Here is a 25,245-nt window from a genome sequence, read left to right as displayed (position 1 = left end):
CACACACCAAGTGCTCAATAAATGTTTGCTGAGCAGGGATCCAGTGTCTGCACAGGTGTCCACAGGGCCAAGTTGACCATGACTGTGAAAGCTGGAGCAGGTTTTTACATGGTCTGGGACAGGGCCACATGGGCCTGGCTTTGCTGGTGCCAGAGGGCAAAAGCCCACCCTCCCCATCCTCCTGTGGCTCTCGTCCAACGGGTCATCCCAGCCCAGGGGCTGCCTCCAAGGGTTGCCCTGGGAAGAGAGGTGAAGGGGGTGTCTGGGGACCCATGGGTCTGTATTATTTAAATGGGCAGGGGCAGGGCCCAGGCATCAGTATTTTTCTGGAGCCCCCAGGTGAGCCAAGGTAGAGAACTATGGCCTTAGGGGACAGGAAGATAAACACAGGACCCTCACACTCTGCCCAGCAAGGACGTGCTGAGGATCCCAGGGAAGGGGGATGGGGAGCTGGTGGACTGGTTCTAAGGCATCTGCTAACCATGGTACCTGTAGGAGTCAAATATCCCAGATGCCCATGCATGCAGCCAGTGGCCAGAGTAATGGCCTGTCCTAGGGAGATCATCTGGCCTCCTCAGCTGGCTGTACCACTCCTTCCAGACTGCTCTTCTGCATGGATGCTTGCCCGTGCTCCACAGCTTGCCCATCTTTCAGGACCTGCCTCCTGGCTGCCCCTTCCCCACCCGAGTCTACTCTCCTCACCTTAGCTGTGTGTTGGGCCCTGAGTGGGCTCTGAGGTCTCAGTGGGCTGACTGGGTCCCAGCTCTCAAGGAGCCCACAGTCTGTGTGGGAGATAGACAGTGAGGAGATGGAAGTGAGACCAAGTAAATAGCAACCATGTGTGGCTGGTGCTCCTAGCAGCATTCAAGGGGTGATGAGACATCATGGTTCCAGGCCCCCCAGGGTCCCTAGCCATTCCCATGGCCCTGGGCCTTCCCCAGTAAGGGTTGTGGAGGCCCTGGGGAGAGCACCAGGACCACCTCCCTCTGAGGATAAGGCACTGATGATGGAACAAGGGCAAGGGCGAGGGGAAGACTGGGGGAGAGGCTCACCTTGCACATCAATCTGGCCCCAGATCTTGAAGCTCCTGGCAAGCCCCACCCCCACGTCTCTTACTGACATGCTGCCTGAGGCTGCTGCACCCCTGGGCAGTGCCTCCCAGCACCCAGGAGGCCTTGGGCTGCCCAGAGCTCATGATTGGGGCCCTTGCCTGCCTGGCACCCCACAGTCCCAAGTTCCCTGGCACAGAGCAGCTGGGGAGGGGGTAGCAAGGAACAGTCCCAGAGGCCATTAAACTGAGTGATTTACATGATTCCTGAGCCAGCGCTCAGGGGGAAGTGTATTTCACAGGTGATTTCCAAACTGGTGGGTATGGAAGAGGCCATTACCCTAAAATGAGGAAGGGTGGGGCCTTCCCAGGGCTGTCTAGAGAGGCCCAGATCCATGGGCTTTGTTGGCCATGATGTGCATGCCTGCTGCACACTAGAAAGCCCAGTCCAGGGATAGGGATGGGGGTGGGGAGGGGAGGAGCTGGAGATCATAAAGAGAGCCCCATATAGGACCTTGTTTGAGTCATTTTGTTCCTTGGTTACCCCATCTCTAAAATGGGATCATAGTTCCTGTGTTTTGTAGTTGTGAGGTGGAACATCCAGTCCTCCAATCAACACATTTTGAGCACCTGCAGTATGCCAGGCCCTGTACTCAGGAGGTGATTTTCTAGTGACAGTATCTGTGTCAAAAAATACCAGAAAATGGTGAGCACTTTGCATTTGTGGGCACTTCTAGCAGGGCAGCAGCCACAGGTTAAGTAGCCATCTAGCTGGGGAAAGAGGGGGGTGGGGGGATGATAATAATATCCCCAACCTCTATCGTTTGGGAATTTGCTGATATTGGCAACACTTGCAAAGTATTTTGCCAGTTGTCTGCCCTGCTGGCTTTGCTACCCTGCCTCTCCTCAAGCCAACTCTGAGGACAACAGCACAGGTTCACCAGGTAGGGTGGCTCCTCTGCCTGGCCACCAACCTGGGCTCTTTAGAAGGAAGTGGGGCTACTGAGGTGGCACTTGAAGCCCCTTCCTGGCTTCAGCAGTGGGTCTCTCATAGCCTGTGGAGGGGATTTGCATTTCTAAAGGGTCCATTACAGAGCACCTGAGAGTGACAGGCCCATGTGCGTGTCAAGATGTGTCAAGGCGGGTTAAGCACTCACATTCAATTTGCATGCAGCTTGGCTTGCTCTGAGGAGCCAGCCATTAGCGAGAAGCAGATCCCAGAGGAAGTGTGTGTTTTCCCCCAACCTGGGCTAGGCTTTCTGGTGGGGGGATCTGAAGGAGCTGGGGCTCTGCCCTGCTGAGACAACGTTCCTACAGCAGGATAGCTCTGGTGGGGTATAAGGGAGGACTTACTTATATGTACCTGGCTTTGCTTGCTTGGGGAGGCAGTGAGGTCCCTGATATAGGGTTGGGCCAGCCTCTTCCTCAAATTTGGAAAAGGTTGTAAATGAGGAATGGCCCTTACCTGTACCCTGTTTCCTAAGTTTTTGCCATTGGAGACCACCTTGGGATTTGGGAGGCCTAATGGCCTAGGGGACATGGACAGGGCTCTGGAGCCAGACTATTTACTGGGTTCAAATTCTGGTTCAGCACAGACTGCTGTGTGGTCTTGGGCAGGTTGCTCCATCTCCTCAGGCCTCAGAGTCCTTGTTCATGAGGTGGGCATGAATTGGTCTGCACCTGGCCAGGGGTACTTGTGACTTCGGTGGGAATCACACACAGAGCACCCAGTCCACAGCAGGCGCTCAGCCTCATCTTTTCCTTTCCCTGGGGCTCAGCTGAGTGCTGAAGTTGGAGCTGCTTTTCTAGCCCTGCCCTCCAGCCTCTCCCCCACTGCAGAGGGAGGTCGGAGCAGGCACCAGTCTGGAGGGAGGAGGATATTCAGGTAAATCTATCCCCAAGTGCTTCCAGAAGACTCTTCTTTGCCAGGCTCCAAGCTAAGCCCTGCAGGAAGCTTGGTGATGGGAACAGGCTGCAACCCCAGCCCCAAGATAAGGCTTGGTAAAGTGTGGTGAGGACTGTGGGTTTGAGAAGGGGTGGATCCAGGAAGGCTTCCTAGTGGAGGTGACTTGGTCAGGTAGAGGAGGACAAGGCTGGTCCTGTTGGGTTGAGTTCTGAAATCTTCTCTTGGCCTCTCTTCTGTAACTGGATGTCTTCAGGGGGATTATGAGCTTCCACAGAGGTCTCTTCCCTGAGGGAGAACAAAGGACCCTGAGGGGGGGGTCTCTGTCTTCCTCACAGCAGGACCATGTTGAGGACACACACAGAGGACAGCTATTTGTGGCTCAGTGAGGATTTGACTCATGCTGGGGGGTGGGGAGGATGTGCGGGAGGGGAGATGGGGATGTATGAATCACAGAATCTGACCAGAGTGGTTGATGACACGTGAACATGGTCTGTCCTGCCACCTCTAGTCAGGCTTAAGCTTTTGGTGTGGGGCAGGAACAGGAGGCTGGAGGTCTGAGTTCCTCCCTGACTTACCTAGTGGCCTTCACAGGTGCCTCAACCCTATTCTGCACACCCTGAGACCAGGCTATATTGTGTAGCTCTCCATCACAGCACTTCACTGGGCACACAGGGGCTGTGACAATATATATCCACCTCTTGAGAGACAATCTCACTGAACCTCAGCCTACCTGTTTGTGAAATGGGCCTGGGTAGGGGTTACCCTCCCATCGTGCCTAACTCCCTGGGGAATGTTCTGGGGAGGGGAGATGCTGCAGACCCCAAAATGCCCACAATCTGTGATAGTGGCTGGGGCAGTTGGCTCCAGGCCTGGGGAGTAGACGCAGGTCCTGGGCAGAGTGGACGCCTTCCCTGGTGCCCCTGGTCTGCATGCTTTGCTTTGCCCTGGGGAAGACTCGGTTTCCTCATGAGCTCCTCTTGGTCATTGCTAAATCCAGCTCTAGACTTTTGGGAAATTCATAAACAATGACACCTGGGTGCTGGCACCCTGGAGACCCATGAGCCTCAGCCACCAGGAGAGTTGCTGGTTTTATCTCCGACCTCAGAAAAGAATTCTCACCACCCCTGTGCAGTGGGCTGTAAATCACTGCTACCATTTGTGCCTGCTTGTCCCTGTATACCAGGAGATTATCAGTATAGTGCAGGGAAGCCAAAACACAGGAATAAACTGGATGCTGGTGAGATGGGAGCTGCAGAGACCCCCATGAATCCTAATCTAGAAGAGCCTCAATGTTTGTAATGATTATTAAGTCAACACAGAGTCATGCTTTACAGTGCTACCTTTAAAAATATATTTGTACTTAGGAGTAACTACCTTACCAGTTGCATATTGGGGGTCCACATAGGATTTTGTTGGAAAAATAAAAGGCAGATGATCTTCCTGCCAGAGAACTTGAAAACTACCAGTGTGGCCCAACTTTGACAGTCCACAGACAGGAACCTGAGGTGCAGTCAGGGAGTGGGTGGACCTGCACAAAGCCTGTGGTGTCTGGCATGGGGAACCAGAATCCAGTGTGCAGGAGAAAGCGCCATGGGGCAGGGGTGGGCAGAGGTGCTGGGCAGCCTGCTTTGGGGACAGGGTGACAGAGATAGGGTGGAGGACAACCCATCTGGGACACTCCTTCTCCTTACTTTCTTCTTGCTTCCTGGGAGAAGTGGCTGCTCCAGTACCTGGCCCTTCTGAGAGAGCCATGAATTATGCAAAGAACCCACAGGCATGGGCAGGCCCCTCATAAATGAACCTTAATAATTCATATGGAGAGGAGCCAGGGGAAGGGAGGGCCCCCTGAGCCAGACCTGGGGCAGCTGCCACACCTCTAGCCACTCTGCACACTTCCTTCTCCCCTCACCCACTGCACCTGTGAGCAGGCGTCACAATGGTGACAGGCCAACGATCTTACTACACAACCTCAATTCATCTTCACAGCAGCCAGATCATTATCTCCAATCCTCAAAGGGGGAAACTGAGGCACAGAGCAATTGAGTGATGTGCCCAAGGTCACACGGCTCACAGATGCCAATCAGGATGGCACATACCTTAACTCAGGGCACCAGTCTTGAATGTTTCTCTGGGTGGGGTGGGGCAGGGTGGCTGCTTCTTCCAGGCTAGAGACCAGGAGCCTCCTTCCTCAGGGCTCACAGCCCAAGGCAGAGGTGGATAGTAAACAAGAGAGAGGATGTCTGACAGAGGAATATTAGCTAAACTAGCTAACCCCAGGAGAGGACATGGAGATCAATTGCTGCTGGGGGAGGTGCAGTCTAAAATGGGGGATCAAGGTGAACTTCTCTGAGCAGAGAAAGATCATCTTTGAGCAGAGAAACATCATGTGTGTGCAGAGACCTGAAAGAGGCAAGAGAGGGGCCCTGTGGACTTTTGAGGAGAGACTGTTTCAGCGCAGGGAACAGCATGTGCAAAGGCCTGTGCAGGGAGTATAGGGGTGTGCTCATGCCACACTGGCAAGGCCAGAGTGGCCTGAGGAACAAGGTCAGGGAGGCCATTGGGGATGTGGCCTCTGGGTGGACTTTGGCTTTTCCTCTAGTGCCGTGGAGCTACAGCATGGTAGTGACAGAGGAGGGATGTGATTCTAACAGGACACTCTAGCTCTGTGTGGAGGTGAACAGGCTGGGGGCAGGGGGCGGGGCACCAGGGCAGAAGCTGGAGACAAGTGAGCTGGCAACTGCTGGTCCAGGAGAGAGGTGAAGGCCACCCAGGCCAGGCTGGGGGGTCAGGGAGGTGTTAGGCAGTGGGCGGATTCGGGCACATGGATTGTGAAGGTGGAGCCAATAGGACCTGCTGATAGATTGGATGTGTGTGTGAGAAAAAGGGGGTTCTAGGTCACCCTGAGGCTTTTGGCCTAAACAGAGGGATCTCCCATCAGCTGAGGCAGGGAGGCAGGGGATGGGGAGAAGGGGAGGTGGGTCCAGAGGGAGCTCAGGATCTCAGTTTTGGACATATTCAGTTTGAGAGGTCCATTGGATATCCGTGCGGCCATGCCATGCCAGCAGCTGGGCATTCAAGACTGTTGCCCTGAGTTGAAGTATTATGCCATCCTGATTGGCATCTATGAGCTGTGTGACCTTGGGCACATCACTTAATTGCTCTGTGCCTCAGTTTCCCCCTCTGAGGATTGGAGATAATGATCTGGCTGCTGTGAAGATGAATTGAGTTTGTGTAGTAAGATTCTTGGTCTGTCACCACTGTGATGCCTGCTCACAGGTACAGACCCCAGGCAGGACGGGCCCCAATCACACCCCTTGGGATATGGATCTCCAAATGGCCCATGGAGGCCTCAGGTTAGGGAGGGAAACTGAGACCTGGAGAGGCCAAGCCATAGAACCAGGTGAGATACCTGGGCTCTCCCAGCCCAGAGTGACACTGCCTCCTGGCTCCAGGACTTGTTCCTTCCCTCAGTTCCCCCCCCCCACCCCCATCAGGCTGTCACGAGTAAATATTGGGCTGGACCCAGCGCCCTAATTAAAGCTGAATGACTGTTCACCATTAGTCTGAGGGGGGAGGCACAGGCTCGCTGCCTCCTAGCCGAGTGCCAATTAGAAGGAAAAACTCTTCCTTAGCAAAGAAACGGAAGGGACAGCCCTGTAATTAATAACCTCATTAAGGAGCAGTATTTGGGCAGGGTCCCAAGACACACGTAGTTGAGGTCGATAGATTTGGACTAATTCGTGCTTTGGCAACACCAGCCCCTCCCCAATTCCTTGGGGTCTCTGAGGCTCCCTTGTGATAAATGGGGCTGCCTTTGTCCCTGTATGCATGGATAGGTAGGTGGGGGTGGGGACTGTGCCCTGAAGGCTTCATGTTGCTCACTCTAAAGGTCCGTTTAGTTGAATCACAAATAGGTTGAAGATGGGCCAGTCCTGTGCCTCCATTTACCTGCTTGTGAAATGGTGGGTGGCTAGCTGGGGAGCTTTATTCCACCATGAATCAGCTGAATGAACAAGCATGCTCCCTTCTCACTCTGGACTCAGTTTCCCCTTTGTGGCTTATGTATCTGTGAAGCCAGTGCTGTCTGGCCTCCACATCTCAAGGTACTCTGATCTTAACAGCCTGGAGTGGCTTGGCCCAGTTCGCCTCTGGGCAGTGAGTGACCTTGGCTAGACTGTTGCCCTGTGCCTGCCCTGTCATCCTTGGGAGGCTGTGATCAAATTGGGGTGGGGAGCCCTACGCTGGGCTTTGAGTCCTAAGAGATGCTGAGCCTGAGAGTTTTCTTTCCTGAGTGGACAAGCAGGAAGGATGGTCTGATCACTGGAGGCCTAGCCCTTCCGCAGGGCTCTCAGAGCAAGGGGCCACACTGGGTCTCCCCTGTGTCAGGTCTCTGAGGCAGTGCAGGAAGGGGCTGCAGCCCACCTGGAGGCCCCAGTCTAAGGACAAGGTACAGCCGTCCCATGCTGAGGGAGCTGCAGGTCTGAGGAGGGAGACTGGATGGTGAGGAGAGCAGCCCTGCCGTGGGGATGGGCCCATGTGCACTTGAGTGTAGGGTAGTGTGGGGTAGTCATCGTTGCTAGCTCCTCTGACATAGGGCAGTGGTTGCCATATGCCTCCTCTCTGGGTCCCGAGAGGTAGACGGGATGATATACTTTATCACCATTTTCCAGATGGGAAAACTAAAACCTAAAAGGGCATTTCTGGTCTAAGGAATTGGAAGAGCCAGGGCTGGATCTAGGCACTCAGTCCAGGTACAGAAAGACACCAGCCCAAGTGGTCAGAGAGGTGTCCCCTGGATCCAGGTGGATCCTACAGTGCAGCCTTGAGCTTCCTGCCCTTTGCAGTGGGGCTGAGGCCTAGGGGAGGGGCCGGCCATGTCCCAAGACCTGCTTCAACAGGGCAACAGCTGCTCTCTGAGCTGTGGGTGGTCCAGGCCTGGATGGGGGAGTAGCCCCCTTGTCCAGCTGCCAGCTTATCTTCCCCTGGGGTGGGGTCAGCCTAACTCCCTCTAGCCCGGACTCTCCGGGCTCTCCAGCTCTCTTCATGCCTGTGTCTCTGTCTGTTACTCCCGCACCATGACCCCCTCCTGCCCTGCCTTTCTTTCCTTCCCCTTCAGAAGACTGCAAATGTGCCGAGGTGGGAGGTGGCAGGACAGCTGAAATATAATCAGAATAATTAAATAGCACTTTACTTAAATCGTTGCCTCCCCTAAAGCAGGGAGAATACTTGGCCAGCCTGTCACGAGAGAAACGAGACCCAGAGCCCCCGCCATTGCCATCCCCTCCTTGGTTCACTGTGGCCTTGGCAGCAAGGGGCTCCTCTGTGCCTGCTTCCTTAACACCACTTCCTGCCCAGCCTCCTTTGGTTTCAGTATCTGCCCCTCCTGCTTCACCTGCTGTTATACCCTCAGCGTCCACCCCTTCACCTCCCCCCTTTCCTATACACACACACACACACACACACACACACACACACTTATGCATGCATGCACACACGTACATGCCAGATGGCTGCCCTGCCACACTGAGGGGAGGACTGCAGACTGCTTTTAGGTCCCCGATGGCAGGCTACCAAGCAGGGCTCTGATGGCAAGAAATGCCTTCGTGTGAGTGGTGAGAAGGCCTGCAGAGGCAGAGCTTGGGGGTCCTTCACCCCCTACCAGGATTTGGCCTCTCCTGGGCCTGCCCCTGTCGGCTCTTGAACTGAGCCCCTCCCCCTTCCCTTCTTGCCCCTCTGCTGGGTCCAGCCGCCCACACCCACCGTGCCCTCTGAGGGTGAACCTGCAGTGTCACCTGTCTCTGGTTTTTTGATTTGTTTAATTATACATGAGTTTTCTGCATAATTTATTCCAAAAGCCTGGATTATACTGTACAATTAAATCACATTCTGATCAACAACTTCACATGTAAAATTAACAACGGGCAACAGTTTAATCTATGCTGCCACATCTGCACATGGGCCCTTTCCCTTTTTCCCCACATCTTCCCCTACCCTCTCTTTCCCTGTCCTCCCTATCCTCCCCCTCCCCTTTGGATGAGCATTTTCAGCTGGCCTCAGAGCTGGAGTCCCCACCTGAGTATTCTGCATTGTGACCCGGGCCTCCCCAACCTTTTAGCTAGGGTCTCTGTGGTTCTGTCTGCTGAAGGAGTCCTCAGCTGCAGCTCCTCACCACGTATGTGGATGACTTTGCTCCCTTGTGTGATGGTGACACCCCCTCTCCCTCACCCACTCTTCTTGGATTTGAAAAGTGCCTGCTAGGCTGCCTCAGAATGCCAGGCCTTTTCCACAGCACCCTCCCTCTGTCCATCCTCCCCCACAGGTGCAGGCATTCATGGCCGACTTCCTGAGCACTCAGTGGGTGATCGTGGGGGAGGGGGCTGTATTAGATGAGCTTCTAGCCCTCAGGGGACTGTCCAGTAATAATACTCCCCATCAAGGTTTCCATGTGGATTTGTCCATTAAAACTATTCAACCAGTCTTTATTACCCTCCCCCCCTTTACAGATGGGAAAGCTGAGGTTCCAAGGAGGCTTCCTGAGGCTTTCCAGAGGCTGCATTATCCTGGAAAGATGAGGTCATGGAGCTGATGGAACAGCAGGATAGGTCTGGCTTCTTTCTAAGTATACGACCCTTTACTCATCCTTGCCAGGGGCCTCAGTTTTCTTGTCTGTGAAATGGAGCCAAGTGCCTTCACCTCCCTAGGTTCGGGCACATTAGAGGACATGGCTAAATCCCCAGCCTCTCACATCCACACCAGTCATCACGCTGCTCTCCTCCTAGATACTCTCTTCCCTCACAGTCTTGCTAATTTGGCACTTAGAAGCACTTAGAGATAAGCAGTGTCATCTCAATGAAGAGCAAGGAAAGTCACAAGGATGTGGGGAGCTGTTAGGTGGACCTGCCCACTGGGAATGTGACCCATGGGCAATACTGTCTGGCTAGGGAAGCATTGGCAGAGCACTTGCACCCAAGCTGATGGGAGCCTGGGAAGGATATGGTCAGTTTGCCATTGACCCAGTGGGGCCATGAATCTTGATGCATCCCTTGTCCTTGCAAAGCCCCCATGCCCTTTTGCTGGAGTGAGTACAGCTGTGCCTGGCCAGGGTTGGACTTGGCTTGGTGGATGGTTTTTCTGGCCTGAAGACAGAATGCTGCAGGTGCATAGTCAACTCCTGGCTTCCTCAGTGCCCATGTGTCACCCCTCAGAGCTGGCATAGGGACACCAGCCAAACCCTAGAACCCACAAAGTCACATCTCTATGATGATGAGATTAATTATCGATTATGTTCTTTTAACTCTAGGACACACATATTGCCTTCCAAATTGTGTTTGATTTAGGTGAACAATCCGAGTAACTTGTTTTTCCCGGCATTGTGCTTTGGGCAGTGAGCTAGGGCCTGGGGTCTGCCTGTCAGGCCCAGGATGCCCAAACTAAGGGCTGGAGCCATCTCTAGACCCCAGGAGGGGATGTATATGTCCTGATGTGTCATGGTGGGCCAGTCCCTGAAGTCTATAACAGAGTCCATTGCTGCTCAGTCTGGGGGTGGGAGTGGGGAGATTGTGTGTGTGTCAGAGAAAGAGAGAGAGAGGGAGAGAGAGTGACAGCACGCGTGCATGTGTGTGTGTGTCTTGAAGAATTGGACTTTATCCTGAGATTTGGCTCTTTTAAAAATTATTTTAGAATTGAAATAGCCTTTTTAGATGAAATGATGGTGATTATAATAATAATGTGTTGTCTGAGCAAAATAAAAACTTGGCATCCATGTCTGTGCTCTCAATTAATTTTCTTTTACTTATCTGTGAAATTTTAGAAACGGAGACCTATAGACATAATAGAAAAGAGTCAACAGCCTAGGGTTGAATCAGTGTTGCACTGGTAAATGTTTACAGTTTGCTCCCCAAGGGGGAAAAACTGTGATTTCTAGCATTTGCCTATTTCTGTGGTGTAAATATTTCCACTATGACTGATTTCAAGCTCCTGAGGTGATGGCACTGAATGCATAGTTGGGAAGAGGTACACACGATCAGCTCTTGAGTTGGCTCTTGTGACTCTGGCCCTCTTCTGGGTCAAGTCCTATGTTCACCATTTCCTACATCAGTGATCTTGGATAGGTCACTTAAACCCTCTGTGCCTCAGTTTCCTCATCTGTAGATTGGGGATGATAACGTTTGCTTCTTTGTGAGTGTTGAAGCGAGAGAGCAGGTAACATGCTGGCACCACACCTTGTACGTAGTGGGCATCCTTGTACATATTAGTCCCAAGAAGGATTACAGTTAGGATTTTGTCCCCCAGGCCAGTGAGTGGCTGAGATCAGAGTCAAGGCGAGGGCAGATCTAGTGGTTCCCGCTGGAGACCAGATCCTTGACCCGCCCATCTGTCTATCACCTGCCTGGCTGGACTATGTGGCAGGCCTTTCCAACATTAGCCCCTAGGACTCCATCTCAGGAGCACAAAAGAGCTAGCTGACACATTGTCCACCCACAGCCAGGGCCAAGAGATCAGTGCCTGGTGGTCAGTGGCCTGGAGCCAAGCAGACTCTCGATTCTCGGATGCGCTTTCCCCACCCAAGCTGGCAGCTGATGCCTGACTGCCTTTCTTAGTCTGCCTGTAGCCTGGCCTCCATCTGGACTCAAGGTTGAATTTTTCCTTGCAATGGAGAGTGGAGGTGGAAATCAGGCTGTGGCTCAGTCAGCAACAAGCCAAAGCTAATACCTCTTTCTTTTGATGTTTTTTTTTTCCCCCCATCATGGTCCTGACATTCAGCTTGGCAAATTACAATTAGCGATCTGCCCGCCTTCTACTCTAAGTTCCCATGCCAACCGACCCGGGCACACACAATGACATGAACCCAGCCCCCTAGCCACAGGCCTAAGATGGGATGTGGGGCAGGGGGACAGGTGGAGGCTTGGGCTCTTCTGACCCAAAGAGCCAGCAGCGAGTCCTGGCCCTGAGCGGCACTAGGGAAGGTATCAAGCCCAAGGTGCTTGACCAATGGCTTATTTAAATCTTTGTGGTAATTCTATGAGTCCTCCCTAAAAGGGCCTTGGTCTGCAAAATGGGAGTGTGTCAAGTGAGTTGGAGAAGTTGAGATACCTTTTCAGAGCAGGAGAGCAGGGAGACTTGGTCATAGCAGAGAGCACCTCTGGCGGTATGGAGAACATCTCTCTGGCTGGCTCCTGGCAGGGACCGGTGCAGTTTTGCTCATCTGATCTGGCACTGTCTGAAGGGTGGGTACCGGTTTAAACCCAGATGAGGCCTCTCCCCAGACACCTTCCTTTTCCTGGGTGTAGGGCTGAAAATACAGAGCCATGTGATCACCTGTCCGTCCTGTCCACTCATAAAGATCCCTGTGCAGTGCCCTTGATCAGCCTATTCTCATGTGTTCTTCTGACATCCTAAGAGGTGGCCCCAAATTATCCCCACATTCCAGAGGAGGAAGCTGAGGCACAGATTGGTTAAAACGATCCCAGGCTGGCACCGGTGTGAGGGAGACCTGCTCAGGCTTATGACTCAGGTGAAGGGTCTGTGGGGCTCACCAGCCCCCCAGAAAGGTCAGGATGGTCTTCAGGGACCTGTGGGTGGGTGGTTCATGCTGGGCATCCAGCGATGAGCCTCAGGTAAGCATCTGTTTAGCAGGGTGCTGGAAAGGCGAGGGCTGTCAGAACTGGAAGCTCTCCATGTCCACTGCTCAGATGAGACCCAGAGGGCCAGGGACCTGCCCCAGGTTACACAACATCTCGGTGGTGACAGCAGTGTTCCCTCCCCTTTCCCAGGACCCATCTGGCCTTGGGGATAGGAAACTTTAAGATCCAGCAGCCCCTACTGGGCTCCCTCACATCTTCCTCCTCCCTGATGTCCAGAAGTCCCCATGTTCAGAGCAGCTATGTCAAGGGCTGGCTCTTCACGGTGAAAGATAGTCTCCCTGCAGGCTTCTTTGAGCTGCTGAACTCCCTCAGCGCATTTATAGTACAATCCTCTCTCCTCCCTGGCTGGCTGACAGTACATAAGGAGAGCCTGGACCACTGGTCTAGACTTCAAAGAGGAAACACAGGTGCACACTGGTTCCTTGCCTGTGTTTCTCTCGTGAAAATTGGGTTGTGAGTGGGTGGCAGCACCTGGTCCCCACTGCATGGCTGGGGCTGGGCTGTCCCAGCTGCAGGTGGACCTTCCTGACACATCTCTCCTCTCTCTGCACGCAGGATGCAGCACTGGGCCCGGCGCCTGGAGCAGGAGGTTGATGGTGTAATGCGGATTTTTGGAGGCGTCCAGCAGCTCCGTGAGGTAAGCCTGGTGCCACTTGCTTTTCCTCAGGGATCCTCTTCCAAGTAGGAATAGAGAAGGGCTTCAGAAATAAGGACTGAGGATTTAGCGTTGTTGAGGTCCCAGCATGATGGGACCCTGTTGGACCCGTGGGAGCATCTGGGGAAGTAACTAGAAAAGCAGTGACTCCTCTGGATCTCAGTCTGCTCTTCCCAAAGTCGCTATATTAGAGTGGGAACCTGTCAGTTCATGATGATGACCCTTGTCTCTGAAAGGGTGTTGGGGCTTTTCAGGTTTTCAGATGGGTGAGATCTGTATTTGAGGCAGCGCCTGGGGCAGGAGCCCAAGCCTTTGAGGGGCCAGTGGATGCAGGGGTGCACGGAAGCCAAAGGGATGTTCCACGAATCAAATGGGATGGCAGGCCAAAGAACCCTGTAAAGCTGTGTTCCAGGTGCTGTAGCACAAGCGAGATGAAAGCCTGTGCTGGGGGGATGAGGGATCAAGGTGTGGGAGGGGTGATTGATTAGGCGCCAGCGACCACATTCATCCTGGGAGATTATGTTAATGTTTGAAATAGTGATGTGAAGAGCAGGCCATCCGTCACCCCCAGAAGGCCGCAAAATGTGTTGCTGTCAGGCCACTGGCTCCCAAGCCATCACTCTTTATGTGGAAATACAGAGGCTTGGAGAACCAAGTTCCTGGAGTGGTAGGGGTGGGACTCCCAGGATACATGTGAGTCTTCCAGGATCACGTTGCTGGGGGCTTGGGCTGGGAGGTGCTGACCAGAACTGAGCAGGGGATTAATGGGGATCTCCAGCTGATAGTTGGCCTGGGAACAGCAGAGTGAGTGGACTTACAATTAGTGGTTTAGTCAAGAGTCCAGGCCCAGGGATCGGTGATTAGATACCCCACTGTGTTCCTGTTGTCCCTGTTAGTTAGGATCAGGATCAGCAGATGTAACCTCTGTGGGGTGGGAACTGTGGAGGTTGTCCTCCGTCCTTTCCTCATGCTTAGCTTAGAGCAGTTACCCAGGAAATGGGGGTGGCCTTGAGTGTGTTGCCATTGGTTGTAGATGTAGGACCTCTGGCACAACATGGGGCTGATCAGGGGGTGCTAATGAGGTGGTAACATGGCACAGAAGGGAAGGGAAGTACAGTATGGAGGTCTGAGCCACCAGCTTGCTCCTGCCAGTGGCCCAGCATCTCTGAATTTCTCTTTCCTGGTGGCTGGACTTGAATTGCAGCAGCCCCCATCCCACTCTCTTCCTGTGAACTCTTAATGACTCAGCTGTGCTAGGAGGCCAGCAGAGCTTTCCAGAGAAAGTGCTGTAGGAAAAGCTGTTCCGGAACAGGAGTCTATTTAGGCTCAGGAATAGCACCCAGCACTAACCAGACTCTAAGTGGGCACTGCCAAGCGCAGCCGCGTAGGTTAATGAAGGAATGATGGTTCCCTGGAGCATGTATCATGCGCCTTGCTAAGTTGCATATTGGGACATAAGATGTACCCCACATAAGGAGTTAACCATGCACCTCTAGGCAAGAATCCTCCATACTTTTAATCCTCAGCTTGAGGACATTGTTTATTTTATCCTCATGGGCAACTCAGACCCTAAAATTTTGTCAATGAGAAAATAATGTACACACTTCATGTGTGAGACCTGAATCTGTCTGGACCATTGGGCTTCCCAGATGGTGAGGACCAGAGATGGAATCCCAGCTCAGTGTAACCACCGTGTGCCCCTGGGTTAGTCCTGGACCCTCTGTGGTCCTTGCTCTTGACTTGGAGCATGGCCAGGAAGTCTGACTGGAGGATGAGGTGGTGTGAACGGCAGTGGGCAGGCCGATGCAGATATGCCGTCTTTTCTAGAAATCAAATTTGAATTGCCCTGTTGATCATTTTCACTCCTGGGATGTGTTTCCCTCGTTTCTGATGGGACTTGAGTGATTCCAGACACTTTTATCAGTGAGCATGTCTTCCCTACCCTACTGCCTGGAAGTAATCAAGGTGGTCACACAGCTGGCTTGTGGCAGAGCTGGAGCTTGGGCCCAGGACCCTGACCCCTGTTCCAGGGTGCTGCCCCTCCTCTTGCTATGCTTCCTCTCTTGGTAGGGAGGACAGGATGAGCCTGGGGCCGTGGGGAGCTGGGCTGCAGCAGGGCTGTGCTTGGTGCGGCAGGCAGGCCGAGAAGTGCTGACCCGACGTCCCGGCTCCTCCTGGCAGCCCCTCTGCCTGTCGGCGGCTGCCAGCTCTCCAGCAGCTCTCTGTCCTGCTCCAGTTTTTTTCTCACCTACTTCCTCAGCCTCTTACTTCCTGCTGACAGCTCTGGGGCTGCTTCTTGGCACAGGGCACTTTGGTGAGGTGGCGGGGGTGGGGGAGGGGAGACCAGGAGTAGTGTTCTAGAGGAAGAGGGCAACCCTGTGGGAGCAGGAGGGAGCCCCCCATGATTCACCCCCACCTTGACAGCCACCATTGCCCTCCTTCAAATGTACATGAGAGGGCCCCTGTGCCCAACCCAGGCCTGGCTCTGACAGGTTAGGAGGATTCTTGGATCAGAGCCCTGAGCCAGCTGTGGATGCTGCCGTGGACTCTGGCACCAGCTCTACCAAGCTGACAGCCTTGGACCCCACTGAGACTGCCCCCTCAGGCTTCCCCAAACTGATTCTGAAATGCCCCCAGATACCTGAGGCCAGGCTGATCCTGGCATCTGGGCCCCCTCAGCCTTCTCCTCCATGGCTGCCCTCTTTGCCTGACTCAGTCCTAGAGGATGCCCCACCCCCAGTAGCTTGGAGCCATGAGGGCTGGCAGCTGCCAGAGTGCAGAAACTGCAGACACTGGCATTTGGGAGCATTTTCCTTGCCTTGGCATTTTCCTCCACCTGACCTTAACACAACCCCATGGGGGCATGGCTGGGTGCAGACTGTGGCCCATTTACAGGTTGGAAATTGTGGTATACCTCGGCAGGGTGTGGGGGCTGTCTGCCAAGACCCCATTGCATTTCCTCATCTAACCCCAGGGCCAGTGCATCACTGGAGCTCCTGCTGTGGCCTGGTGCTCATATGCCATACCCCTGTGCTTAGCCAGACACCCCTGAGCCGCACCTTCCTGGGTACCCCAACCCCATCCCCCAAACCCACTGAACAGGCCACAAAAGGGTCCCTACTGCAGTCTGCCTGTGCTAGGGCCCCTGGGGGCTGAAGAAGGCCTTCCGAGCCCCTTCTCCACCTTCCCCCATCAGCACCATATTGTTCCCATCCTGGGGGGAGAGCAGAGAGCATATGCTTGGGCTCTGAGCTCATTTACATAATGAGGCTGATCAGGATGAATAATTCATCAGGTGCCTGGGGGTGCACGGGGGAAGGGAGGATGTGAAGATGGCAGGTCTCCCCTCTCAGAAGCCCAGGTCACTGTGATGGGTACAGCCAGGGACCTACCCTGTTCTGGCTGGGTGTCTAGGGTACAAGGGGAACAACTTTGGGGACCTCGTGAGAAGGCAAAGCAGGAGAGATTATAGTAAGACATGAGGAAGAACCAGTTGGCTCATCATATGTACCAGCCCGGGGATGGGCTCCTGACCTGGGTGCGACACCTTCCTTGGAGGGTCTCTACAGAAGGAAGGCAAAAGACTTTCTGCCTGGGGTGGGGGTTGGAGGTGAGGGAAGGCTGTCTGGCCAGAGCTGGGCTGGGAGCATGAACCTGGAATGGCCATGTCTGGGGGCTATGGGCTACCCTCTGGGGAGGCTCAAGCCAAGTATGGACCCATGGGAGCATTTTCCAGTCCACATCAACCCCCCATACTTTGCTTGCTGGTCAGGGTAGAAACGGTGAACCACCCTACCCACAGCCCCAACTACCTCAGCCCCCATGATGGCCGTACCCCAGCTGTATGCTGCTGGTCATTCTGGTGGTCCTGTCATACAAATGGGATACCAAGGCCCTGGCTGACCATCTCCCCCAGCCAGTTCCATCCTGGAGCCCTGAGTGGTAGTAGCAGGGGTGTCAGGACAGAGGAGCCACGCTGGGGCACCCCCTCCTTGAACTGCTGAGCCCGCATCCAGAGAGGATCCCAGGACTCAGAGATCTCCAGCCCCAAGTCCCCTGCTCCCCTCCCTGCTGCTGTGCTTTTCTGGACAGTTATGGTGATTCAGGCCAATGGTATCCATGTTTTCCCACTTCTTAAGGATAGCCAGGAATGGCATTTCTGAACCAGTGACGGTACAGTCCTTCCCTAGCATGTCCGCTTCTGGCCCTCCCTGTGCCCCGTCTGCTCCGTGCTCCCTGGGAATGTGTAATTAATATTTGCAGAGTGCCACATCTGGAGCTGGCGCCTGGCATAGACTGAAATCTGGCCATATCCAGGGCACCTTTCCTGAGGGGCTCAGGGAGGTGGGACAGGACCCCTCTGCAGGTGCCTTAGGGACAGTCCTCTCCCTGTCCCCACCCACCCCTCCTACCCAGCTGGCACCACCAACTCCTCTGGGCATTTGAGCATCCCAGCTTGGGTTAGCAGTGCCCAAGAGTGCCGGGGAACTTCAGAACCTTAGAGGGGCTGGGGCAGAGGAAGAAAAAGGAAGCAGGAGTGAGGGAGACAGAAGCAGCCCTGCAAGGCAGGGGAAGCACAATAGGTTCTGACCCCCAGACCGCACAGTCGGTTATTTCATCAGGGCACTGTGGTTCACATGTTCCTGAGAGGCGGGCATGCAGCTTCTTAGCCAGGCAGACCCCCACTGGCCCCGGCTGTCCCAGCTGATGTGCTGTCAGGCAGAGTCAGGAGGGAGTCCCACTTTGGCCTGTCACATCCTCTCCCCAGGGTCCCCACAGCCTCAGAGCCATTATCCTAGGGACTCTGCACTTGCTCTCTGTGCAGCCCCCACCCTTCTATCCCGCCGCCTCCTGGTGAGGCCCAGCGGCGCCCTCGTCTCTCCTGGTGAAGATGATTGGGATGTGGGGCGCATCAGGGTGGGGGGTGCTGGGGGGTGCGGATGTGAAATATGCTGCTGGGTAGGGATTGCTGTCGCTTGCCTCCCTAAAAACCCACATATATTATTCTTTAATGGAAAGTTAATTGTCTTATTATTCCCTCCATATGGTCCTCTTGCTCGGCACCCAGCGGGGATGCATGGGACTGAAGGGGGGGCTCCTGGGAGGGCGTCTGAAACATGGTGAGGCCGCAGCTCTAGCATAATTGGGTACAGAGAAGCAGAGGCATAGGAGGCTGGCCAAAGCCCTGCCTGGACCCCCTCTTTGTCCCCCCAGCCCAGCCTGCTCCCCACTTCTTTCCTTCCCAGGCCCTGCCCTGGGGGTGGCCTCTTCTGGCACCCCCTCACACTGTAAGGTCTGGGAACGCTCTCTCCTGAGCACTGTGCAGGGAGACACAGGGTTGCATGGGGAGCGGTTGCCACCCTCCCGCTTGCTCCCGCCCTCCCTCTCCCCACACTCTGTTGTCGTCGCTTGCAGGAGAAAATTCCATTTTTGAGAAGCTTTTCTAAAGCCATTTCATCCATGGAAGAAGTTCCTGCCTGACGGCCAGCTGACTGGTTTAGGTCTTTGTACCCTTCCACATGCCCCCACCAAAGAGGGTATGCAAGGAGGTCAATGTCAGAGGGCCGCTGCTCTAGGATGCTTGCCCCGGGGACCTTGGCTCATGCTGGCTACCCTTTCCGTGGACACCAGCCACCTGCAAGCTCCCCTGCCCCAGCACCTTCTCCAGGGATGCCTCTCTCTGCCCCATGTCCCCTCCCAGGCCTCCCCTCTTCCTGCTCCCTAGGAGTGTGTGTCAGAACAGCCTCACAGCAGACAGAGGATGCAGTGACAGGAAGGCCCCAGAGGGGGCCCGGACATGAGTGGGCAGTCGCATAGCCATTTCAGAGCTCCTTGCTCCTGGAGTCTTGGCAGGGGAGTGCTGGGCAGGGATCCCTGCTAGGAGGCTTTTGGGATTCTGGATAGCAGGGAGTTGCTGCCCAGGTTTCTGTGGAAGGAATGGGTCTGTGGGAGAGGTTGTCTCTGGGTGGGATCATGTGGTGGTGCAGGCATGGGGAAAGGGGCTTCTAGCTTCCACCTTGTGCCAAGAGGGCACTGTGGGGGCACATTCAAGGTCAGTTCCCAGGGGATGGGGAAGAGCTTGCAGGAGAAGAGAAGTGTTTGGTGCACACTGTGCCTTCTGAAGGTAGGAACTGCCTGTGGTCCCACAGCTGAGGCAGAGCTGGATTTGAACCTAGGTCCTGTGCCATGGGCAGTAGCTGAATGGTAGGTGGTGGTGGAAAGAGTGGAGTGAGCAGGAATGGCAGGCCTGGGCTTTTGCCACCGTGGGACCTGGGGCATGTTGTCTTGCCTCTCTGAGTCTCAGTTCCCCCACCTGTGAAATGGGGATCCAAGCAGTCCTGTCCTCACAGGAGACATGAGGATCTCAGGGGAGCTGAAACAAGGAAGGGCTGCAGACAGAGCCCTGCAAATGTGGGGGTGCCTTTGTGCCCCGCTTCTACCAAGTGTCTGCCCTTCCAGTCACTGTTCTGGAAAGTTCAGATGCACAAACTGTCCTCTCTGCTTGGCTCAGCCCACAAGTTTGGAAGTTGGTTCCCTCTTCCCTGCTGACCATGACATCTTTTGGGGACATCTTATTGGGAGAGGCACTAAGGCCACCAAGCTTGGGCAGGACTTGAAGAAACAGGGCCTCTGGACCAGGGAAGATTAGGTGGCTTTTTTTGGTCCAGAAATTCAGGAATGCAGCTGCAGAGGCACCGCTGGGGTGGGAAGGAGGTGTAGGGAAGGCCTGTGAGTCAGTTTCTCCAATCAGTCAGGAAGTTGGCAGCTTGTCTCAGGCCCCATGGGCTCAAAGAAAGGGATGGGAGCTTGGCTGGCAATGGTATAGGGGGTGGTACAAAGCCACCGAGCTCTGGGCTGTCCCCAGGTATTGGCACTGGGAATGAGGAGGTTAGTGGGTCAGAAAATGGACTGGCTGAGGCTAGGACTGAGGATCAGGGGATTATGAGGGTGACAGCTCTGGGGATCTCTGGAAGGTTCTCCGACTGGGGGTCCCTCAGTTTAAGGAAGAGAAAGTCTTGGTGGCCTTAAGCAGAATCTCACTGGGCAGACAGCACAGCTCTCCCTGGAAGAATTTTAGATGGGAACCCTTGGCTTTGCAGCAGGGCCCTTCCCTGTAGTGAAAGCTTCTCAATCCTTCCCTCTTAGGAATCTGACATGTTTGTCTGTCAGACTTTCCTAAAGCAAGACCCCCCCACCCCCAACACACACACACACGGGATGAGTGTTCTGATGAACACGCTGGCTCTCCTCTGGGTTCCCCAGAGGGGCTGGCCTTGCAGCAGGACAGCAAGGAGTCAGCTCTGATGAGGACTTAGCCCTTGCAGCTTGTTAAGGAGTGGCCAGGGTCTGCTCCCCTCCCCCCAGCCTCTGCATCCACCTCTGGAGAGTGATGGGGCTGCTGTGTCCACAGCTGAAGGCTGGTCTGGATGATCAAGGGTGGGAGGTGGGGAACAGGGATGGAGAGCTGAATGGGTTTCCATGCTGGGCCCCCAGGGACATTTGACCCGATCTGCATTTCTACCCCCCACCCCCTGCCCCACTCCCATCCATCGCTGGATCAGTGGCAGCCAAGGGGACACTTGCCTCAGATTCATGGAGCCCCAAGCACTTGGCAGAGGCAGAGAAGTAATTGGTTTTGACAAACCACAGCTGGCCCCAGGGGCGGCATGAGCAGCCTTTACCAAGACGAGGCAGGAAATGGAGGCTCAGTGTGGCTCCCTCCACCTCCTCTGAGCATGGCTGCCCTCTCCTTGTGAATGAGGATTTTGTGTTTGGAGAAAGTATGCCTCTCTCCCAGCCCTGGGACCTGGTGGTTCTGAAGGGGGCTGGTCTGCTCCATGTGGAGGGGGGAGGCTGAGGTAGGTGGATCCTGGGCAGACCCCTCAGGCTCCCTCCTTGTCCATCCTTGGGTTCTCATGAATCAGGGAACCAGGAGACCAACCCTCAGGGCTTGAGTGCCTGGCCTTAGTATACATATCAGGATGAGAGGATGTGCAGCCTGGGTAGAGAAGCAGGCTATGCACACGTGCATGCCTGCAGTGCACATGTATGCACATGGGTGTCCACAGGCTGGCGCAGAGTAGGTGCTCAGCTAGTCTCTCTTCAGTGGATGGATAAGCAAAGGGACAGGCATCTGATGACTGAGAAAGGAGAGATGGGGGCTCTGACTATCCCTCATGGCCTTAGGAACCATCCAGCCCCATGTGAGGAAACTGAGACCAGTGCATCGGGGTTGAACCTTGGTATCAGATGCCCTGGGAGAGGTAGGCTTGCATGGGGGTCTTCCAGGACTCAGCCCCACACAGGTAATCCCTTCATTGCTCTTTGTGAGGGAATGGAGTGTATGGGGGCTGTGGAGAAGGGTCCTGGGGAAGAGTTACCTGCACAGGTGTGCTGGCTACCTAGATGTCAGACTGAGGCTAGAGAGGTTGGGCCATTCCTGGAGTGACTTAAAGGCTTGGCTGAGGTGTGTGGCTCTGGGCAGGGTAGCAGGGAGCCTTCCTTGGGCCTTCGGGCCTCCCAGCCTCTGTGCCCCCTGCCCACCCTCACTGGAGTTCTCAGCTTCTTCTTCCAAGTCCACTTGCCACTCTTCTCACTCACTCCCACTCCCTCTAGGCCTCTCCCCAGCTTTAAACCCAGCCTACAGTTCTCCTCCAGGAAGCCCTTCAGATCAATACTGAGGTTGGTGATATCTGAAACTCCCCACTCCGTTCAGCTTTTGCATCTTTCAGATAGAAAGTGGGGGCTTCCAGGAACCTCTGGCAGGCTCAATCCAGTGTTCCCATCATATGAGGTGTGGAGATCATAGCCAGAGCAGGGTCATGGCCAGGCCTCCCAAGAGTCCACCTGAACACAAGCAGTCAAATCTGGAAGGCAACTAGCCCTGGCGATTCTCGATCCCATGGCTCACTGGGAGACACAGTCCTGACTTGCTGAGGCTTGTTTGAGGTGGAATGTGGGCTGATCATCGTGTGTAGAAGAGAACATGAGAGATGCGTGATGCTGTATGGGAAACGTGAGCATGCATGCATGTGCATGTAGAACAGCATGTGTACCTGTGGGTGTAGGTGCTGCAAGAGAGGGCATGAGCAGGTGAGCGTGTGTTCATAGAAGGGAGTGGTCGTGCCTGTATGTGTGCCGCATGTGGGAGTGTGGCCAGGTGAGCGTGTGCATGCGTGTGTATGTAGATGAATGCATGGTTCTGACTACTGCCTGTGGAGGTGCGAACAGCAGCGTATAGGGTGGGGTGGGACTGTGAGGAGGCAGGTGCTGAGAACTCTGTGTTACCCAAGCAGGCGAGAACTACTTAACTGACTAATTAGCGAAGCTGAGACGTCTCAGTTGTGGGTGAGGAGCTACATTCATGCATACACAGTTTCCCCATGCACAGTGAGCATCCCCCCAAATCACTCTGCCTGACACTGGGCTCTGTGGCCCTGCGGGTTGCCAGTCTGTTGTGCGTCTGCACCCTGTGATGGGAGCTGAACCAAATGACCCCACTGTGGAGATCACAGGCCTTGTGTAGGGCAGTTCTCATTGTCTCCAACCCAGTGCTCACAGAAGCTAGATGGTGAGGTCACACAAGACCTTGTCCCCATTTCATAGATAAGAGAGCTGTGGCTAGTAAGGGGGCCACTGGGCAGGAGCCTCATTTCCAGGTTCTGGGCCTCTCAGTGAGGGAGGTATCCTCCAGAGTTTGCAGGAGTGGTCAGGTTCTTCTCAGGTGGACTCTGGCAGCCCATCCTCCTCTGGGTGGGGTTCCACCAAAGAGTTACCTTCCAAAGGTGGGACGAACAGTTTGGGTGCCTGTGGGCTTAGAGCACAGCTGGAGTCCACAAGAAGCTTTCTACAGCACAGGCTAAGCCATTCCCACTTACAACCTTCAGGTGCTTGTCACCAGCCAGTTTCCTCCACGTGCCCTGCAGGCAGGTCTGGGGGTCCTGATCCACCAGAAGCCTGCTTAATGCCTCCCCTCTCCTGTCCCTAGAAAGTGAGCCCCCCCCACCATGCACGCCAGCTCCCATAGCCCCACATGCCTCCCCATCAGCACTAATCACTGACTGTAGCTGCCTCTGCTCTGTAGGCTCCATTGCAGCTCCTGGGGCCTGATCAGATCTGTCAAGCTTGTCCCTGAGTCCTAGAGTCTGGGCTCAGTGCTGACTCCTGGCAGGTAGGCCTGCTGCCCCCTCATGCTGCCCCTCAAAGACCCCCAGCCCTGCTGCTGCACTGTGTTGTTGTGCAGGGAGACCCAGAAGCTGTGTCAAGTGGCAGCCACTTGCCTCTTGATCAGGTGGTGACGAAGGAGCTTTCATTATGCTCCATCTACAGGCATGGAATAAATTGGTGTGCAATGGATTTATTCTTTTTAAAGAGAGACTTTCACACTGGGGAAAACTTTTAAAAAGAACGTTTATATAAAAAGCAATTACCGAGCCAGTAATTTTTATGTATTCTCCCCCTTCCCTCACTGCCTTTGTGTTTGAATGTGACCACCTCCTGGGCAGCTGCAGCCTGGCTCCCTGGCTCCGGCCTCCTGGCTACAGTTTCCTACCTGCTGGAGCGGCCTCCTACTCCTCTGGGAAGGATCAGGATGCAGGGCCCAGGCCCAGCAGTGGTGTGGATTCCAGGAGTATGACTGTGGTGGATTTGTGTTCAAAACTTGGGTGCTTTGGAAATTTCCTTCTGCATGCAACTCTGTCCTGAGGTTGCTACAGTCCCAGTCCCAGGGCTGGCACATTCTTTCTGGGTCCTTCTTGGCAGCAGCTGAGCACTTAAAGGCACCTGCTTCCCAGCAGCCTGACAGCCCAGTTGGATAAGGAAGGAGGCAGTGGTATGGGAACAGGTATTTTCCCTCCCAAGGATCTAATAACGGGCACCCTGCTTCCACAGCCATTATTGCTCTCGCACTAGATGCATTATGTAAATTGTCTCTGTTGCTAAGTGGTGGAGGAGCCATTCAGGAGGAAAGAAGGAGTGAGGTCTGGAGCCTTCTGGGGTAAAAGCAGGAGACTGGGCACGGAACTCACTGCTCTGCATCAAGGAGGGTCTGGCAGCAGGTGCCTTTAAATGCTCAGTCATCTGCTCCCCCCTCAGACTAGGACCCCTGGGGCTTGCATACTGTCACCCCTTCAGACCACAGTTTTGTGAGGACAGTGGCTTTACCCCCCACAGCAGATTGGGGGCTCCTGGGAGGCCGAGTGGTCTCCCTCATTGGTGAAGCCATCAGATTGGTGCTTTGCCTCCTACTTCAGTCTGGCTCCTGGGGTGGGAAACATGACCCTCTGCTGCCCAAAGATGCCCCTCTCTTCTTCCACTTGCATGATTTTCACCAGCAACTGGGCAATCGGGCCCTCCAGGAATGTGCACACTCTCCCACAGAGCCTCCTTAGAAACTCTTGGTAGAGCTAGAAAAGGTCATGTGCAGCCATGGGAATGGGTGAGCTGCCCCCCCCCCCGACCCTAGGGAGCCCCATTAACCTTGGGCCTTTTTTGTACTGAGTGCCCAGTGAACCTGGGATGTAGAAGGGTAAATATGTGGGGCAGCTCCACACCCTGGGGTGCCACCAGGTTTTCGGGTCCCCAGTGGGACTGCAGTCTCCATGAGGCATGTGAAGGCATGAAGTTTCCTGGGCCTGATCAGGGACTGGGTGATGGAGGGAACTCTCCTGGGGTACCCACCTGGCTTTCCATATTTCCTTTTGAGACATATGATCTGCTGGGAGAACCAAGTCCACCCAGGGGATCTGGGCCCAACATCTCACTCTCTAAGGAGCCAAGCACTCTGGGCTTTTTCCAAACTGTGCTGGACTCCTCTCATCTGAGCTTGCATGTGGCATGAGGCTCACACACTCAGTCTCCCTGGAACTGAGGGGCTCTGTCACTACCATCCACCATTCTGGCCCTGGGATAGGATGTCTGTCCAGTGCAAGGAGGCCACTGGGTTGAGGGGTTGCAGGTTTGTGCATTTCTTGGAAATTACATGAAGAGTTTG

At 54.6% G+C, this 25,245-nt stretch overlaps 1 protein-coding gene across 5 annotated transcripts in view; it reads left to right on the top strand.

The window, feature by feature from the left end:
* Positions 1–25,245, top strand: part of CACNA2D2 (calcium voltage-gated channel auxiliary subunit alpha2delta 2) — a 132,527-nt gene that overhangs the window by 12,602 nt on the left and 94,680 nt on the right. For all 5 annotated transcript variants that reach the window (XM_063115462.1, XM_063115461.1, XM_063115460.1 and 2 more), the window contains exon 2: positions 13,154–13,235. In XM_063115462.1, the coding sequence (XP_062971532.1) occupies positions 13,154–13,235 (82 nt within the window). The remainder of the gene's footprint in view (positions 1–13,153; positions 13,236–25,245) is intronic.

The sequence above is a fragment of the Cynocephalus volans genome, chromosome 11 (genome assembly GCF_027409185.1).
Source record: "Cynocephalus volans isolate mCynVol1 chromosome 11, mCynVol1.pri, whole genome shotgun sequence".
Classification (NCBI taxonomy): Eukaryota; Metazoa; Chordata; class Mammalia; order Dermoptera; family Cynocephalidae; genus Cynocephalus; species Cynocephalus volans.
This window is presented reverse-complemented; position numbering and strand designations above follow the sequence as displayed.